This window comes from Echinops telfairi, unplaced genomic scaffold, assembly GCF_000313985.2.
Source record: "Echinops telfairi isolate 266 unplaced genomic scaffold, ASM31398v2 ScPeMD7_7457;HRSCAF=8495, whole genome shotgun sequence".
NCBI lineage: Eukaryota > Metazoa > Chordata > Mammalia > Afrosoricida > Tenrecidae > Echinops > Echinops telfairi.
In genome coordinates this window covers 42,082,624-42,097,111 of record NW_022111357.1, presented here as the reverse complement: position 1 = coordinate 42,097,111, position 14,488 = coordinate 42,082,624, and the positions used below count along the sequence as shown (strand labels likewise).

The 14,488-nt window shown below is 59.8% G+C and overlaps 1 protein-coding gene across 1 annotated transcript in view; it reads right to left on the bottom strand.

Annotated features, from left to right (window-relative positions):
* Window positions 1–14,488, bottom strand: part of MEGF6 (multiple EGF like domains 6) — a 118,527-nt gene that overhangs the window by 16,530 nt on the left and 87,509 nt on the right. The window contains exons 6-12 of the mRNA XM_045299220.1: window positions 7,781–7,906; window positions 6,979–7,101; window positions 2,860–2,982; window positions 2,484–2,621; window positions 915–1,034; window positions 332–605; window positions 181–185 (exon numbers count right to left, since the gene is read on the bottom strand). Coding sequence (XP_045155155.1) covers window positions 181–185; window positions 332–605; window positions 915–1,034; window positions 2,484–2,621; window positions 2,860–2,982; window positions 6,979–7,101; window positions 7,781–7,906 — 909 coding nt within the window. The remainder of the gene's footprint in view (window positions 1–180; window positions 186–331; window positions 606–914; window positions 1,035–2,483; window positions 2,622–2,859; window positions 2,983–6,978; window positions 7,102–7,780; window positions 7,907–14,488) is intronic.

Sequence of the window (14,488 nt, the reverse complement as noted above, 5' to 3'; positions counted from 1 at the left end):
CCAGGAGCAAGCCAGTCCCCGCCCCCAAAGCCACCTCCTGTGCCCTCTTACCACAGCCACCGCCACCCTGGCCCAGGGACGCTGCTCCCAGGACAGAGAAGGCTCAGGCCCTGCAGACTTGACCTATGCTGTCATTAGCAATGACCTACCCCAGCTCAGTCTGGAGTACAGGCCCCTGACCCGCTCTGAGGCAGGGCAGGGGAGGGACAGGGGGAAGGGTGGGCAGAGCTCTGGCCCCCACTGGGCTAGGGCCCCTGGGCCTACTGGGACCTCTGAGCCTGGCTCAAGGCACGCTTTCTGAGCATCCCCTCCCCAACCTGGCCATCAGTACCCGCGGCCAGACCCAGTGGGAGGGGTGTGGCAGAGGCCCCCAGAGGCCCCCACCCAATGCTTGGCGGAAGGAAGGCAGGGGGCTCGTCCGGAAGGGCGGGCAGAGCCCAGGGACATAGACAGACCCGCAACAGGGGCTGGGGGGGACTCACAGACACAGCCCCTGCGGTCCTCCAGCAGCCGGAAGCCCGCAGAGCAGGAACACTGGAAGGAGCCCGCCAGGTTGGTGCAGTGTTGTTCACACCCGCCACGGCTCGAGGCACACTCGTCCACATCTGCGGGAGAGCGAGGGGCTGCGGCGGACCCCCAGGGGCCCTGGCACACGGACTGGCCCTGCCCACCTGCCCCACTGCTGCACTGAGGCTGGGCGGCCATGCCAGGGGCAGGTAGGTCACCATCCTCAACCTTCCTCCTGCCCCAGGGTCTATGACAACGGCCCCTCTGATCCAGGCTGGAAGCAGCCAGGGTGCAGGCCCAGCCCCCAGGAGAGCAGACAGTGGACATAGCCTGCAAATAGAGGCGCTCGGCCGATGCCCAGAGACAGAGCCCGGGGAGGCCCAGAGAGCCCACCCCTTGGTGCTCACCCTCGCAGCCGCAGCCATCGACACTCAGCCGGTAGCCCGCATAGCAACCGCACTCGTAGCCTCCGGGGGTGTTGGTGCAAGCCTGCTGGCAGCAGGGGGAGTCCACACAGTCGTCCACGTCTAAAGGCACATGGGAGCTGCTGGCACGGCGCCCCCACCCACGCCCACCCAATCACATGTACCTGGTCATGCCATGCCTGATCGTGTGCTCATTCCCACATGGTCACACCGGATCACCCCTGCACACACTCACCCACACCACCACACACTCACCCTCAAATCTGATCACGAGTGTGGGTGAGCACGTGCACACACACACACAGTCACACCCACACTCAATCACCCGACCACACCTGCACCTGACCACACCACATCCACACAATCACTCCCAAATCTGATCACAAGTATGCACACACACAAACCACCCCATCCCGTCACGGCCACACACAATCACACACACAATCACACACACACACACACACACACCCCGCACTCAATCTCATACACACTCCTGCACAAGCACACCTACACTGGATCCTACACACATTCTCACCTGGTCACACTCACACTCAATCACTCCTGCACCTGGTCTCTCTCACACACACAATCACATGAGCATGCACAATCCCAGGCGTATGCACGCCTGCACACCTATGCACCTGCACACCTATGCACCTGCACATCTATACACCTGACACTTATGCACACACCTACGTACCTGCACACCCATACACCTACACACCCACACATCTATAACATGCCTGCACACCTATATGCCGACACACCTAAGTACCTGCACACCTATACATGCACCTACACACCTATACACCTGCACACATATACACCTATACACATATATACGTGCACACTTACCCACCTACACACCTGTACAACTATACACCAACACACCTATGCACCTGCACACCTATACACCTATACACCTGCACTCTTATAGACAACAGTGCAGAGGCCTGTACACAATTGTGAGCACATGCACACCCACACCCAGTCACAGGCAAAATCCTGTACACACCCACCTCACACCCCCACAAATGCCATGTACACTCCCTCCCCCACAGTCCCATGGACACCTCACACACACCCTAGTGTGCTCCTGGTCTGTGTATGTGGACACACAGGAGGACACACAGACTCAGGCTCCAGGACATTTGGAGGAGGTGCCGGCCAGGTCAGGCCAGCCTGGCACTGGAGGGGGTACACAGTAGAGTGCTACAGGCCTTCCACACCCTGCATGTTGGGCCTTCCCAGGCCCCTGAGCACTTCCCGGTGATGGGGCAATGCTCAGATAGGCACTGGGTGCCCCGTGGGCCACAAGCTGGTGAGGATGTAGTTGGCTGATGCCAGCACCCAGGGCTCCTCCCAGGTCCCCTAGTGCCACCACTCACCAAGCCCCGCCCCCCGACCACCTGGGCTGGAGAGTTTGGCAAGCCTAAGGAGCACCCGCATGGAGGCACCAGCCACCCAGACTTGGGCAGCAGCAGCTATGACCTGGGGCAAAGCAGGGCCCCGGGGCCCAAGCTCCGCAGCCCTGCCGACTGCAGGACGTACCGACGCAGGTCCTCTGGTCTATGTCCAGCTTATAGCCGTGGGGGCAGGTGCACAGGGGGCCCCCACTGCTGTGGCTGCAGCCGTGGGAGCAGCCGCCATTGTTGGCCTCACAGCTGTTGACAATCTCCATCTCGATGCCTGCAAGAGGTCAGGGGGCAGGGGACAGGGTCTGCTGGCCCACCGAGTGCCAAGCACCCCCACCTAGCAGCCAGTCAATGGGCCCCTGCTGGAAACAGGAACCAGGGAGCTCGGGGCCTGAGAACAGGTCCACCCAGTGCCTCTGCAGCCCTGCTCCAGTGGGGGGCTAAGGAACCACGCTGCCACCCCCGGGCACCCAGGCCTGCAGATGCCCCCTCCACCCGCACGCCCCACTCACGGTAGCACTGCCGGCCGTCAGCACCCAGCTCGTAGCCCGCATGACACACACACTTGAAGGAGCCGCGAGTGTTGAGGCAGCCATGGGCACACTGGGCTTGCCCAGTAGCACACTCGTCCACATCTAGAGAGGAGAGACACGGGAGAGGGCCTAGCACCCAGAGGTGGGGAGGGCCACAGCCAGTGGCCAGGCCTCAGGGTCCAACTATGACATAAGGTGGCCCCTGAACCCCCATTCCATGACTACACCCCTCTGTGCCGCATACTAGGCAGTACCTCCACATGGCTGTACCCCTACTGCATGATCACACTCCTCTGTACCCTTGTCCCAGGCAGCACCCCATTCCACTGCTGTACTCCTCTACACCCCCACTCTATCGCTGCACCCCTCTGCATCCTAATTCCAGGACTGTCCCCTCTGAATCCTGCTTCCATGGTCACACCCCTCTGTACCCCACTCCATGGGTGCATGCCCCATGCTCCCTGATTCTGTGGTTACACCTGCTACCTCTACACCTCCTGCCACGGCTACACTCCCTCTGAGACCCCATCCCATAGCTACACCCACTCCTCTGGACTTGGCCCCTCTGCTCATGTCTTCCAGTGGACAAACGTGCTGCCCAAGGGGATGAGAGTGTCCACTGCGGGCCCACTGCTGGGGCCTCCAGGCTGTTGGTGGCTCTGAGTGGTCTTAGCCTCTGTGACCAGGCCACTTTGGCTCTGCCTGCTATGCAGGGGGCTGGGAGGGGCCCCCAGTGCATGGTGACCAGCACTTTTCTAGCCCCATCTAGACCGGTGTCCCCAGCAACCTCATGGCCGTTGGCTGCTAGGTCCATGCTGCCGGGAGTCTGAGGGAAGCCAGAGGTGGGTCCTGGCTCAAGGGCAAGAGCCCCTGAAGCCCAAGGCTCCCAGAAGACCTTCCTTTCACTGAGCCGCCTTCCTGGCCTTGCTGACTGTCGCCACCACCACTGCCAGTCACCTGGGCGGGTACCTGGAAACCTGACCTGGCCTCCCGGATCTCCCACGGGGCCTGAGCCTGGGACTCTAACCATGAGCAGACCAATGGTGTCAACAGACGCCTCTGCCATCCCTGGGCTTCAAGAGGTTGGAAACCTCTCCAACCAGAGAGTGGTCAGGGACCTGGACAGTCCCGGGCGCCCAGCCTGCTGGCTGCCCGGGGAACCCAGGGTCTCGTGTTTCTGAGAAGCGGCCAGCAGCAGCGGGGGCACGTGGAGTGAGTGGGCGGCCGGCCAACCTGCAGATGAAAGAAATGTGCTGCCTGTGACCCTGAGCCCGAGAAACCTTTCCAAACACACACCGGCCGTGTGCTACGCCTGCAGCAGAATCGTGAGGGAGAAAGGCAGGGCTGAGGCAGCCACCGTCACCCTGGGGCTCCTGACGGGGACTCCCCTTTCTCCTTCGTCCTTCTCTTCGCCCTGCCTTGGGTGCTGAAGGAGCAAGCAAAACCCCACACGCCAGGTGGGAAACACACATGGAACAGTTGACCCTGGCCGGCCTACACCGCTCTCACAACCGTTGGCACCTCTCAGCCCATTCTTGTGGCCATGAGGTTCAGTCTGTCTCCACCAGGGCCTTCCCCGTCTCCCCTGACCCGACATGATGTCCTTCTCCCGGAACCGGTCCCTCCCACGCACCCTCCTAAGTGCATGAGGCACAGTCTCGCGGCCTCACCCCTAAGGCCCATTCTGGCTGTCAGTCTCCCGGGACAGACCTCATCATTCTCCTGGCAGTCCGTGGTCTATTCGGCATTATTCTTTGCCAACACCACCATTCAAGTGCACCAATTCTCCTTGGGTCTCCTTCAGTCACGGCCCTGCCTTCACATGCATGGGAGATGAGCGAAAATACGATGGCCTGGTGCAGCACACACACCCCTTGGTCTTCAAAGGGACACCATCGCTTTGTCACACCTCAAAGAAGTCTTTTGCAGCAGCCGTGTTCAGTGCACCACGTCCTCTGATTTCCTGGCTGCTGGTCCCACGGGCGTTGGTAGTGGAGCCAAGCAAATTAAGATCTGAGACGACTGCGGCCGGGTGTCCACGGATCTCACCACCGCCGCTGACCGAGGGAGGCTGCTGTAGAGATTATTTTCTCCATGTTGAGGTGCAATCCAGGCCGACGTCTGATCTGATCATCATCGCCCGGTGCTGCAAGCCTGCTTCTCTCTCGGCAAGCAAGATTGCACCGTCTGCATAGCTCAGCTTATCCAGGAGGCTGCCTCCGATCTTGAGGCCACGTCCTCTTCCACGCAGTCCAGCTGCTGGGGGCCTCTGCTCCGCATGCACGCTGAACAAGTATGGCGAGAGGACAGAGCCCTGCCGAGCACCTGCCCTGGCTTGAAGCCACACGGTGGGCCCCGCTCTGCCCCAACAACCGCCTCTCGGTCTATGAACAGGTTCCATACGAACGCAAGAAAGTGTTGTAGAATTGCCCTTCTTCTCAACCCTCTCCGTGGTTGGTCACGGTCACGGGTCTCTGTGTAGTCACGAAACTACAAGCCCACAGCTCTCTGGCATTCTCTGCTTCCCATCTGGCACCCGCATCCTCTTCTGAATCTGGCTTGAATTTCGGGCAGCTCCCTGTCAGTGTACTGCAGCAACCACCTTCTAAAAATGACCGTGGACACAACTGTGTGTGTGCTAGTAATGACACTGTTTGGTCCTTTCCACACTGCGCTGGCCACCTCTTCACATGGGGAACAGAGACAGAGCTCGTCTACTCAGTTGGCCAGGTGGCCGTGCTCCAAATGTCTTGGCTCAGAGGACCAAACACACGCAGCATTGCATCTGTTTGTTGAAACGTCTCAATTTCTGAAAGCTTGGATTTTGCCAATGTGTTCAGCACACCTTGGCCTCCCGAATCGGCTGATTCTTTTTGGTCCAGTGACTGTCTAGCGTTCATCTTCTTTGGCTGCTCCCTGCACCGTTCAGTGGGTAGCCAGCCCATTGACTCCTTCCGTGTTGCCACGTGAGGCCTGGACACTCTTCGCTACAGTTCCTTCCACTTGAGACGTGCTGGGCGTGTTCTTCCCTCGTGGCTCACCCCACATCTTCCTCCGGGACCCCACAAGCGCTTATCTTCTTGGGCCCGGTTTGAAACGTTCTCTTCGGCTCCTTTGCATCACCATCTCTCCATTTGCTCCAGCGACGCTACATTTGAGAACGAGGTCCGGAGTCTCTTTGGACATCCGTTTCGGTCGTTTCTTTCGGCCCTGTCTTTTGAAGGACCCCTCCATATGATATCCTGGTGCCTCTTGCAAGCCGTCTGGTCGAATTCCTCCTTGCGACGGTCTCGGCAAACGTCAGGCAGGACAGACCAGAGGTCATACTGTGGTGCTCCTGCACGCGCGCTCCTTCCCTTCAGCTTCAACTTGAACTTGCAGCTCAACAGCTGGTGGTCTGCTCTGAAGCCATGCCCAGTCCTTATTCTGACCGGTGATACTGAGCTTCTCCCTCGTCTCCGTCCACGGATGGAGTTGGTTGGATTTCTGTGTTCCATCCAGTGAGAGTCCATGTAGACAGACGGCCACCCTCAGTACTGCTGAGTCAAAGGTTTCTGCCCTGAAGTGGTCCTTGGTCTGGCCTAATCCTCTCTCACCCGAGGCGCCAAGCAGAGCACAGGACAGTGGTAACAGCAGCCTGTCAAAGCCTTGAGAGACCCCGAAAAACAAAGTCGCTCCGGCAAGTGCCAGCCCTCACAGGTTTGCCTGTACGGAATGGGCTTTTAAAAATGGCCATAAACACTCGGATCTTCTGCTTCCTCGTGCTGACTGACAGGAGACTCCCCTTCGAAGCAGCTGCCTTGAGCATGTTCCTGCCCCTCCCTGTGCCTCCCACGGCCTCACAGCTGCCCACTGCCCCCTGCACAGATGAACTGGGGCCAGGCAGCCCATGCGTCATTCAGGGTCACTCAACGGTGACTAGACAGGCCAGCCCAGCTCCCAAAAGGCACGGTGCAGCAGGACACAGCTGGATCAGCCCAGAATCACACGCTGGTCTCTCCTTGGTGCCAGGAATATGCTAGTTGAGTCTGGGCTGGGGCAGAGCACAGGGCAGAGGGGTGGAGGGGTGGGTGCAAGACAGGAGCTGGGCAGGCCCACCTTCACAGGACTTTCGGTCCTCAGCCAGCCAGTAGCCAGCGTGGCACTGGCAGTGGGCGAGGCCTCGGCGAGCCTGGCACGTGTGCATGCAGCCGCCATTTCGGTTGGCACACGGGCTTCTCCCTGCAAGCAAAGGGCAGATGGGAGGGGAGCAGTTAAGGAAGGGTGTTCCTGTCTCAGGTTAGGCATGCTCCAACCCCCTGCTGGCCAGTGGCTATCCCTGAGAAGACCCTGCTCTCTCCAGGATCTACCATTCGGTGGGAGCACTCTCCTCTGGACCAGGGACCTGACAGCACTGGGCCCCACTGCTGATCTCGGTCCCTTCCACACCCACTTGGTCCCTTCTCACCGGTCCTGGTGGGGAGAGCCCAGCAGGCCATGGGGGAAGGGGAGGAGGAGCATGCGGTCATCACATGACCACCCCAGCCTCATTTTCACCCCCAGGATCCTCTGCGCCTGCCCCTTGCTTCTGAAACGAGCAGCCGGAGACCCTTGGACCAAGGCCAGAGGGACCTAGCAGCCTCTCACCCAAGGCTGGGCCCCAGGTCCCTTGTACCCACAGCCAGACCCAGAGGGGGCAAGGTGGGACCCCTTCCAGGAGTCCCTGGACCAGCAGAATGTGGGAAACCCCTTCCAGGGCCCTAGGCCAGCCCTCCACAGGGCCTCTTTACAAGCATGAGCCTCCAAAGACCCCAGCAGGGTGCCTTCCGGGGCAGCTCCATTGTCAGCTGCCCACTTCGGGGGCACACCCCCTGCCTGTCTGTCCTCAGTGAGCCCTCGGTGGGCCGGCGGATGGACTCACGGACACAGCGCTTGCCGTCCTCCTGGAGCTGGAACTCGGGCCGGCACTGGCAGCGGTGCCGCGAGGGCGTAAGCTGGACACAGTCGTGCTGGCAGCCGCCGTTGCCCAGGGCACAGGAGTTGATGGCTGTGGACAGGGGAGGGACCCGCGTCAGTCAGGGAGAACAGAGGAGCCTCCTGGGCCACCACCCCCACCCCCCACCCCCGTCTGGGAGCTGGGCTTTGAGCAAGCCAACACCTTCTTCCTCTCTGTTATTGCAGCTCCCAGCCGCCTGCAGGGGTGTTGTGTTGCCATACCCTCCAGCCCCAACCCCTACGGACCCAGACCACCCAGAGATCCAAGACAAGGTGTACAAGGCCTGGCAGTCCCAGCCAGCCCATGAGGGTGGATGAAGGCCCAGCACCCATTCCCAAATGGGGGCCCCTGGATGGGGCAGGAGGTGTGTGTGACAGACACGAGGCCCAGTGCTCAGAGCTGGACAGCCCTGCCTTGGCATTGCTCCTGCCCAACCACCCCCCTGAGAGCTGCTTGGCCTCTTTACACCTCAGTCTCCTGCCCTGTGCCGTGGAGGGGACCGCGACCCTACCGCCAGGGCGACCCAGGGCTGGGAAAGAAATTGGTGGCCAATAGGCCGTGATTGCTGGCTCCCAATCCCAGCTCAGTGCTTGCCGGGCTGACAGCCACTCTGGCGCAGTCCTGAGGCCGGACATGCAGGCTGCTGTCAAGCTCAGAGCCCCACTGATGCCTGGGGTAGGGGTCAGCAGGCTGAGCTCACACTGCCCAGAGGCAGCCCCACTTAGCAGGGCAGGTGCCAGCGTAGGGGCCGGAGTCTGTAGGCAGTACTCCTTGGGCAGCCCCAGGCTGGCCACACTTCCCACTGACCGTATCCAGGGCCCACCCCTCCCAGCGGCAGGCGGCACTTGGTATGGCCAAGGGGCCCTGTGTGGGCCCGAGTCTCCTAGGTCACTGGCTGCAGCTGAGCAGAAGGGTGCTGACTGGGGGCATGGCACCCTGGCGGTGGCAGCAGCCAGCTCCTTGAAGGGGGTTGGTTACAATCAAGCTCTGGCAGCTGCCCCTGTGGTGAGCTAGAGATCCAGCCAGAGCAGAGAGGGAAGCCACAAGAATGCGCTGGCACCACCCCACCCCGCACCCCACCACCACCGGGCAAGCCTGAAGCCATTCACCATGCATTGCTGGGGGGCTGAGCACCTGAAATCCCACCTCCACTCTCCTCACAGGCCCAGCTGGGCTGACCGGTGTGGGGGTGTTTCTTTTCTGGGAATAGGCCCAGGAGGGGCCCCAGAGCCTCTGACTCAGGCGGGGCCACAAGGTAGACAGCAGTGCCTCCCCTCCAAGCACTGGCCTTACTTAGAAATACACAAGACTTATGATCCTGGCCTCAGTTCCCCCCTAGGGATGCCAGGTGAGGAGCCCACGGAGCGAATCCCCTCCTGGGGCACCACCAGCCCCAAGGATGGAGGACCCCCAAAGGGTGGCAGGGTCACCCACTTGCAAGATGACTCCCAGGCCCCAGCAGTGCCTGAATGCCAGGCAGAACAGAGGCAGCAGTTCCGCCCTGTCTTCTCAGGCCCCTCACCCAGCACTCGGCCCTCCATACTGCCCTGGTCCCGGTCCAGAGGCCAACCTGCCTCACCTGAGCAGGCTCTCTGCCCTGTCCACCCGGCCGCCCGCTGGGCTGCCCTCATCCAGTGGCTCTCGCCCCTCTGGCCAAGCCACTGCATTCCTGGGGGCTCTGTTTATTTGTGTTAACAACACCACTGCATTCCCTGCTCAGGACATTTAATAGGAACCAGAGGCCTCTGGCAGGGCCTGCAGGCACAAGGGGGTGCGGAGCCGGCTCAGGGGAGTCAGGCTGTGCAGGCAGCAAGGAGGGGGCGGGAAGCTGGTGGCAGGACTGCCCAGAACTGGGGCCTTCAGATCAACTTCCCAGACAGGCCCCTGAGGCTGGTCTGGGGCGAGCCCACCAATGAGGAGGTGGGGCCTCGACAAGGGAGGCCGAGACCAGGCAGCCTCCAGCTCTCCTGCCCCTGGCCTCTCTCCGCTCTGCCCCCCAATCTCATAACATTCCAGATGCTTCCAAGCTGTGCTCAGCGGGGAGCCAAGTGGAGTGTCATCACACACATTCTGTGATGTGGATTCCCAGAAAGCTGAGCAAGGCAGATTCCCCACCCCCATCCCCCACCCCATGCTAGGCTGAGTGGCTCAGGGACAGACCTTGTGGTATGAGGGCAGGGGCCCGGGAGCAAGGGTGACATCTCCAGGCCCCTTGTGTCACTGTGCAACCTGACCGAGGCATGACCGGCATTGGGCTGTGCCAGAGGGATGGGCACCACCCTCACATCAGAACCAAGCCCTGAGGCACAGCTGAGGGCCCCCATCTGAAGGTAAGGCTTGGGAGTTTGCATCCAAATACGGGAAACAGCCCTTCCCCACTCTTACAAACACCCCCTCACCTGTGGACAGTTATGCTTCCACAAAACGGGCTCTATCCCATTTTCTTTTACCTCAACCATAATCATGAAGCAATATTTTCTCAAAGGGAGTTTAAAAAACCAAAAATCCCCATACTGAGGAGGCTTGTGAGTCACATTGTCTTAAAGCAAGACTGCCCAACATTCCCGTCCCTTCTGGACATTGTGTTCTTTTCTCTAGCAGGACCTGACATGCAGACCATAAGCATTCTACTTCCCCTTAACTCCCCTCTCTGCAAACGAGTATGCCACCTCAGCCAGGCTACTTGCAGGTGCTCATAGAGCTGGGGTGCAATTCCACTGTCTGTCAGCAGGAGTCACTGCTAAACAGAATTTTTTTTTTTTTTTAATCTATGAGCCAGGATCGGCAAGCTCTTCAAAGGTAGTGAGGACTAGACTTGGACAGAAAACTGGAAATTCTAGAAGCCTCATTTCCCAGAGGGCCAAGGACCTCCTCTCCCAGGGCAATATTACTATTTCAGGGATCTAGTCAGAATCGGACACCTTGGTGTGCCACAGTGCCAAGCAACAAGTTCAGCTACATTCTGGGGAGGAGGCAATAGGTGGACACAGTGCACTGGACACTCAGAGCAGTTAAACTGGTGAGGCCTTAACCTCTAATCCTTAACATGCCACTGTGGCCGGTCTGTAAACCTAGGGCTGCGCTGTGACAGAGAGGTTGACCAGAGGAGGGCAAGTGTACCACATGGTGCCAAGCCCACCGGCAACTCTGTCAAACCTCAGAGCCCAGCCGGTGGTTTGGGGTTGGCTGAGGGTGGAGCTGGTTCCATGGCTGAATGAGGTTTTGTAATCACTACCCTGAGGCAGGCTTGGCTGTTAGGTCCAAGCCCCACACCGTGCATGATCAGAGGCCACCAAAGATCTTCCTTTTGGGAAGTGCTGGTTTGGGGGCAAGGCCAGAACAGTGGGACAGGACGTGGGGACCTGAGCCCTACCCCTTTCCTCTACGCTAGCATGCCCCGGTGCCTCACCCTGCCAGCTGTCCACAGGTGCCCCTGCTCCTTGGAGCTGCCCCCACCCTCCGCATGAGACTGACTGGTGCTGCACAAGGACATGGCCCGTGGTGGTCCCTGGAACTGTGCAAAGGGCAGCCCCGCCCACACGTCCCTGGACTTAGGCTTAGGATGCCGCCAGGCCGGACACCAGCCTGCACCCCTGCCCTCAGGCCCTCTCAATCCCACCCAGCAAAAGACGCTGCCAGGCAGCGGGAGTCCAGATGCCACACAGAGTGGCTCAGCCAACCCGGCTGGCCGCCCCAGAGCACCCAAGTCCCAGCCGGTGGCCCCCTCCCCACCTCCTGGCTCAGTCCACTCCCAACTCAGCTGGCCATGCCCCCCCTCCACATCACCCTGTGCCCTGCCCCCTGAACAGCTCCCACCTCACCGCAGCTCACCTGGGCTGCCTTGCAGTAAGCAGTCGGGCAGACCTGCCTTCAGAGGAGGCATGGGACCTTTTAACCAGTGACGGGCTATATGAGACCTTTCCCTGGGGGACCCAGTGTCCTCCGGTGACACCAGGTACTTCTAGAGAGGAGTGGGCAGCCACAGAGCTGGGGCAACAACCAGGGGGCGGTGCTTTGGGGCAGGCAGGCAGAAGGCCAACCTTAGACCTCCCCACCCCGCCATGCTCACTGGGCCAGCTCTGCCTCCTCACTGCAGTCTGGGCTCCGCCAGCCCTCCTCAGGAGCCCCGTCCCCAGCTGGCTTCCCTTCCACTGAGACCTTGTCGGTAGTTCAGAGTTGCTCTGGACTGAATTGTGACCCAAAAAACTATGTGCTGTAAATTCTAACTCTTGGTGATGTGCTCCCCCAAATACTAGTCTCTCTTTCTCCCTCTCTCCCTCTCTCAGTTCTGGAAGAAGCAAAACAGTATAACCAGAGTAATTCCTTAAGGAGCCCTGGTGGCATGGTGCTTACACTTTGGGCTGCGATCTGAATGGTCAGCAGTTCGAAACCACAAGCCGATCCACAGGAGAAAGATGGGGCTTTCTACTCTCAGAAAAAGTTCTAGTCTCTGAAACCTGCAGGGGCAGATCTATCCTATCCTACAGGGTCACTGAGGTAGGCAGGCAGCATGGGCTAAGGCAGTGAGTTTGGTTTGGGGTTTAGAGTAAGCCCTTGAGGGCCAGAACTTTCTTTGTTATGCTAACGAGGCCACCCCAGAAGAGGGCGTGTCTTCAGCCAAGCCCCAGAATCCCTTCTGAGCACAAGGGGGGTGGGGGGGAAAGCCATGTGAAGAGAGGGGGCTGAGGAACAGGGGCTACTCAGAGAGAAGGACCTTCCCCCAGAGCCCGCAGAGAGAGCTTCCTCTGGACATCAGCCTCCTGAACTGTAAAGAGGAGTCCTGGCTGCATAGTGGGTTACTGGGCTGCCAACCACAAGGTGAGCAGGTCAAACCCACCAGCCGCTCCGAGGGAGGAAAGTGAGGCTTCTACTCCTATGAAGAGTTATAGTATCCCTGCTCTGTCCTAAAGGGTCGCTCTGAGTCGGCGAGAGAGAAACTGAGGAAATGAGTTTCTGCTGACTCAGGGTGTCCATGGCTGGACTAGGAATCTAAGACAGTCATCGTCCTCAGCCCCCGTCAGAAGGAATGTTCTGGAATGGCAGCTCATTTGTATTCCATGGAGTGGGTTACTCGCTGGGCTGCTAACCACAAGGTCAGCAGTTCAAACCCACCAGCTGCTCCGAGGGAGAGAGATGAGGCTGTTAGCAACTTTAAGGATTTACAGCCCCAGAAACCCCGGGGAGCAGTTCGACTCTGTCCCATGCGGTCACTGGAAGTCAGAAATGACGCCTGGGAAGATCAGGCTCGGTTTGAGTTTGGATTTTCTGGAGCCCTGGTTTGTGAGGTATTGGGCTATAACCATAACGTTAGTGGTTTAAAGCCAGCAGCCGTTCCTGGGAGAAAGAAGAGGCCAGCTGCTCCTGTAAAGATTGGCCATCTGGAAAATCCTATGGGGCAGTCTGACTCTGTCCAGGGGCCACAAGCTTCTCTCACCACACAGGTCTGAAGTGCTACTAGGTACTGAGCAGCAAGGCCAGAGGGTAAGCCCACCGGCAGACCCCCAAGAGGCCCCTCCACCCACACCCCAGCTCCTGCTCAGCCCCACTGGTCCTGGCTTCAGCCCCCAAAAGTCACCATCCCCTCTGTGGGACCCCTGCTCTGGTCTGTGCCAGCCAGCACCTCCCTGTCCCTGCCCTTCCCAGGGTGGCTTCCAGACCCAGCCCAGAATGGCACTTCTGGGAGCCCCCACATCAGACACGGCCATGCCCGCTAGTCCATCTCAGCTGGACAGCCTGCTTGGGTCACCTGTTCTCCTGCCCTGCCAGCCACACCTCCAGGAGCCTGGTCTGGGCCCCTCCCTGACAGGGCAACTCAGAGGGGTCTAGTGGGATGGCGACTGATACAGTGGCCCTCTCCCCACTGGCGCTGTCCTGTCTGCTGGGCTCAGGCTGCCCCACAGTCCCCTCCAAGCCAGGAGCATTTTCAGACAGGCTCTGCAGCCAGCCTGCACACAATTCCTGCTGCGGCTAGGGCTCTGCTCCTGCCTTCCCCTTCTCCGACTTCCCACCCCACCCCTAGCACTCCAGCAGTGGTCTCCCCTGGAGTCTCCCCTCCATGTACAGGAACTGGGGATGGCACCAGAGCAGGCAGAAGCCCGGCCCCCATCCAGCCCCTCGGGGCAGCCCCCAGAGCAGTAGAGCTCAGGTCCCAGGTGCTGCTAACCCACAGTAGTCTACATACAGGGACACTGTGAGGTGTCACAAAACAGAGCAGCCGACCCCCACCCTCAGATCAGCCCCCATGTCACAGGCACAAGGGAGAAAATGGGGGGTCAGGCCCCCCCAGAGGTGAACATCAGGAGCAGGACTGGAAGCTGGGCCTCCAGAGATGCCCCAGGAGGGCCCTGGACATGGAGCCTCCTCAGGGCAGAACTGCCCTCTTAGCTCGACTTCTCTGGTCCGGGCTGGCAGCTGCCAGGGCCTCAGAGGTCACTTCTTACGGGGACAGCCCATCACAGTCCTGCTTTTTAAATTCTTCCTTTCTAAAAGCAAACCCGTCTGTTTTCATTTGGAAGAGCAAGGTAGAAGGGGGTTGGCCCCCTGCCTCCACCTCCCCTGGGTGCATCTCTAAGGGTCATTGAAGGCCCCTCGGGACTGCCTGTTCCTAGAGCTCCCGGAGTTGTTCCCACGGAC